Source organism: Ceratosolen solmsi, unplaced genomic scaffold (assembly GCF_000503995.2).
Source record: "Ceratosolen solmsi marchali unplaced genomic scaffold, CerSol_1.0 scaffold6, whole genome shotgun sequence".
Lineage (NCBI taxonomy): Eukaryota > Metazoa > Arthropoda > Insecta > Hymenoptera > Agaonidae > Ceratosolen > Ceratosolen solmsi.
In genome coordinates, this window is record NW_011948414.1 from 8847381 (window position 1) to 8850953 (window position 3573).

The 3573-nt window shown below is 27.7% G+C and overlaps 1 protein-coding gene across 1 annotated transcript; it reads right to left on the minus strand.

The window, feature by feature from the left end:
- LOC105367968 (uncharacterized) lies at positions 1–3573 on the minus strand. Its single transcript, XM_011506843.1, has 5 exons — positions 2792–3573; positions 1983–2102; positions 1757–1909; positions 646–918; positions 1–231 (listed from the first exon to the last, which is right to left on the minus strand). Exons 1-5 carry the CDS (start codon positions 3336–3338, stop codon positions 41–43), a joined length of 1284 nt encoding a protein of 427 aa, XP_011505145.1. The 5' UTR covers positions 3339–3573; the 3' UTR covers positions 1–40.

Here is a 3573-nt window from a genome sequence, read left to right on the forward strand (position 1 = left end):
TTGATTGTTTCTTAACGTAATTCATCATAATTTATCCATCCTAAACATAACCCGTTTGTAAATAATTTCCATTAATAAATCCTTCTGTACTTTTAGTAGTTGTTATATTTTTATTCGTATCGTGACTAGATTTCAGTTGCTTCGAAATTGATTCCAATGTATTATTGCCAGTAGACATCTGATCCCATTTATTGTCGAAATCTGATGTCATTTGTGTGACTACCTTTGTCGCTGTGAAAAGATGGTCGATTAACAATAGAATCAATTTTTTTGATTTATTAATACTTTATAAACTTTATAAATTCATCGAGCCTATACATAAACATAGAAATAAAATGGTAAGTCTATAAATTGTAAGTGATGTATATTAAATTTAGTTTTATATATTAATTACAAGTGACAATTATGTGTATATATATATATATATATATATATATATTATTTAAATTGAGACCAAGAAGAAAAAATGATCTACCAGCTATTATATTTATTATTGAGAATTGCAAAAAATCAATATATTTCACACCAATACATATGATTATTTCATTTACATACTATTGCTTTGGTTTTCAACAATATTAGGATATAAAAATTTTTCAACTATTTATATTTATAATATTTAAATAAACACATGTACGGATTTACCTATCTCGGGCACCACAATTGCTGGTTTATGATCCTGTTCGCGATAAATATACGATATGGGCCACTGATTAAAGCTTCTGCCCCAACCAGCCCCCCCGCTACCGCCTCCTCCCGAATAATCATAACCACCACTACCGCCTCCGCCACTCGCAGGCGGAGCTCCGTAAGAATCCGAAGGAGGCAATCCACCACATCCACCTCCGTTACAGCCGCCTCCACCACTTCCGCCGTTCCCTCCGGCTTTAGTTAATAAGACGATCTCTTTTAATGGACCTGTTGACCATAATGTACTTTATTTATTTGTATTCATTAATTTAGGATTAAATTCTAAGCAGTAATGACTTCATACAATATAATTAGAGTTATCATTTTTTTGGTCATCATTAGTTACAGAGTTAGAAAATTATTATAAAAAAAAAAAAAAAAGAAAAAAAAGAAACATTGAAAGTGTATATTTAAATATTATTAAAAGTGTCAATAAAATAATCTTAGTTCGCATTACTAGTTATTAGACATATCTTATAATATAAAATATGTACATTTAACAATACAAATAAATATTGTTGTTTGATTAATAAGCGTTCTTTTAATTCTCGTCCATAAACCCGTTACTTATATTGTTAAGTCTATGTATAATATATAATTTATTAACAGTATTAAATGAGTAATTTTTATACGAGCAGGAAATTATAAATATTATTATTGATGATGTTGTTAAAATTTTATTTTATTCTTATTGATTCGTTTCTTAGATAAAATATAATTTTTATTTCTAAATATCGATAATACCCATCAATTGCAATCGAGTCAAAATTATTTTTCAACAATTAATCAATAATATGAATTATAAATTTGTAAAATTATTCATTCAACTAATAGAATGAGAATCATAATTTAAGACAAATTGTGTACTTCTTACAATTATTTATCAAAAAAACGTTAAGATAATAAATATATTCTTTGAGAACTGCAATAATTGCTTTTAAAGTTTATTAGAATTAATTACTATATAATTACTATACAATCAACATAAGTAGCACGATAATTGCATTTCAGGTAAGTTAATAAACAAGCTTTATGAGTAGAAGTTAATTTAATATTGCGTACAAACCTTGGTTTCCAATCCCATTGCTGCTACCACCACCAAAACCACCAAAAAGACCTCCCTTTTTACTCATTAACTGATGAAGCAGCATCATTTTGGATAGCATGAGTGACATTCCAGACATTAACATTCCCTTCATTGCAGCCATACCGAACATACCTGCAATTTCAGAAAAAAGGTCCTCGGATTGTAATAAATTAATTTCTTATAGAAATTACATTTTAATAATTACCCATCATTTTCATCTTTAATCCCATAAACATCATCATCATCATTTTTTTGCATCCGCCCCCCTTTCCACCTTTGCCACCTTTTCCTCCGCCTTTACCACCGCCACCTTTACCCCCTCTGCCTAGAATAAAGAAGAACAAACAACAATAAAATACATACATTTACAATTAATACATATTATAATTTGTAAACTTATGATATTTTATCATTATAACTACATAAAGTATCTTTTATTTCATAAATCAACCTAGATTTTCAATTAATATACTCAAATGTATAGTCCACTGATACCGCTAATATTATAAAATAATTATGAAATTTATTTTTAAATTATATACAATCTTATATTATAAATATATATATTTGGTATTTATTAAATAGTTGTAAGAATTATAAAATAGAATTTAGTAACATTATGACATAAAATTTGAATTTTTTTTTATTTAATTCATTAATTATATTTTTAGAAAATGTCTTACGGTTAAAAAATTTACTCTAATCATTTATATTATTTTTATAAACTTAGCAGCATGAATTGTGTAATAAAAATCTCTTGTTATATATGAATCACATAAAGAATATATTTATATCTCTCTATGCTATAGCATAATGTTATTTAATATTATAAATTAATTTTAAATATAAATTTATTTAATATTAAAAATAATTTTTCTTTAATTTTTCTTCCAATATATATATATATATATATATATATTAAAATAATGTTATAAGCCATTGAATGGTCACGTTATAAAAATGAATATTAAAATTTTCAATTTAAATATTGGTTCTATGAAATATTGTTATAACCTTCAATAGCATCCTTATCATCCATCATTACATCGATTTGATTCTTAGCTCCTTTCCATTTGGGTAAGGTAATTCTCAGGGCAAATGTTTCAAAAAAATCATCGATACTTCTATCGATACTATTACTGGAGTCATCTAGCATTCTCCGTTCATCCAGCCTCTCTGTTGATAGTTCTTTTAATTTCACGAGTTTCACGGTTTGTCCGAAAAGTGTAATTTCGTGTAGATGTCCAATAATATTCAAGAATCGAACTACCCGATTATTAACACACGTTAACGACAAATTAAGTAAACAACGACCAACTTCTCTCAATGGAAATTGGGGAAAGCCATCGTCTATTGATAACAATGGAGATGTTTGATTCGTAGAGGGTACAATTCTCATGTCAATCCGTACTCCATTACGATGGTAATTAAAAATCGGTCTCTCCACTTTCTCTATACTCATGGCTTGTACTTTTTGTATCACATGACCACATATTCGCGATTGCAAAATATCCACGATCATACAAAATATGAATATAGATTTCAAAATTGAGATAGACATGTATGATAAGAAAAATTAGAAAATCTTTGTATCTAAACGTGGCGCACTTTTGACGATAAAAGAGATTTTTATTTATAGATTTAAGATAAACTAAAATTGAAAGAAACTTGACGAACAATGGTCAACTGTTCATGGCAAGGATGAGACAACGTGCTTTTATACGACTAAATTTGTGCCGATTGTGAAGATTTGCGGTGACCTTGTCACGATTGTTATTCTGTGGTATCAAGTTGAA

Bases quoted from the DNA above. Each gene is read 5' to 3' on its own strand.
- LOC105367968 (XM_011506843.1), bottom strand. From the start codon at position 3,338: ATGTCTATCTCAATTTTGAAATCTATATTCATATTTTGTATGATCGTG. The intron at 919-1,756 runs GTTTGTACGCAA...TATGGTCAACAG, and splicing joins CAATGGGATTGGAAACCAAG to GTCCATTAAAAGAGATCGTC. The intron at 232-645 runs GTAAATCCGTAC...ATCTTTTCACAG, and splicing joins AATTGTGGTGCCCGAGATAG to CGACAAAGGTAGTCACACAA.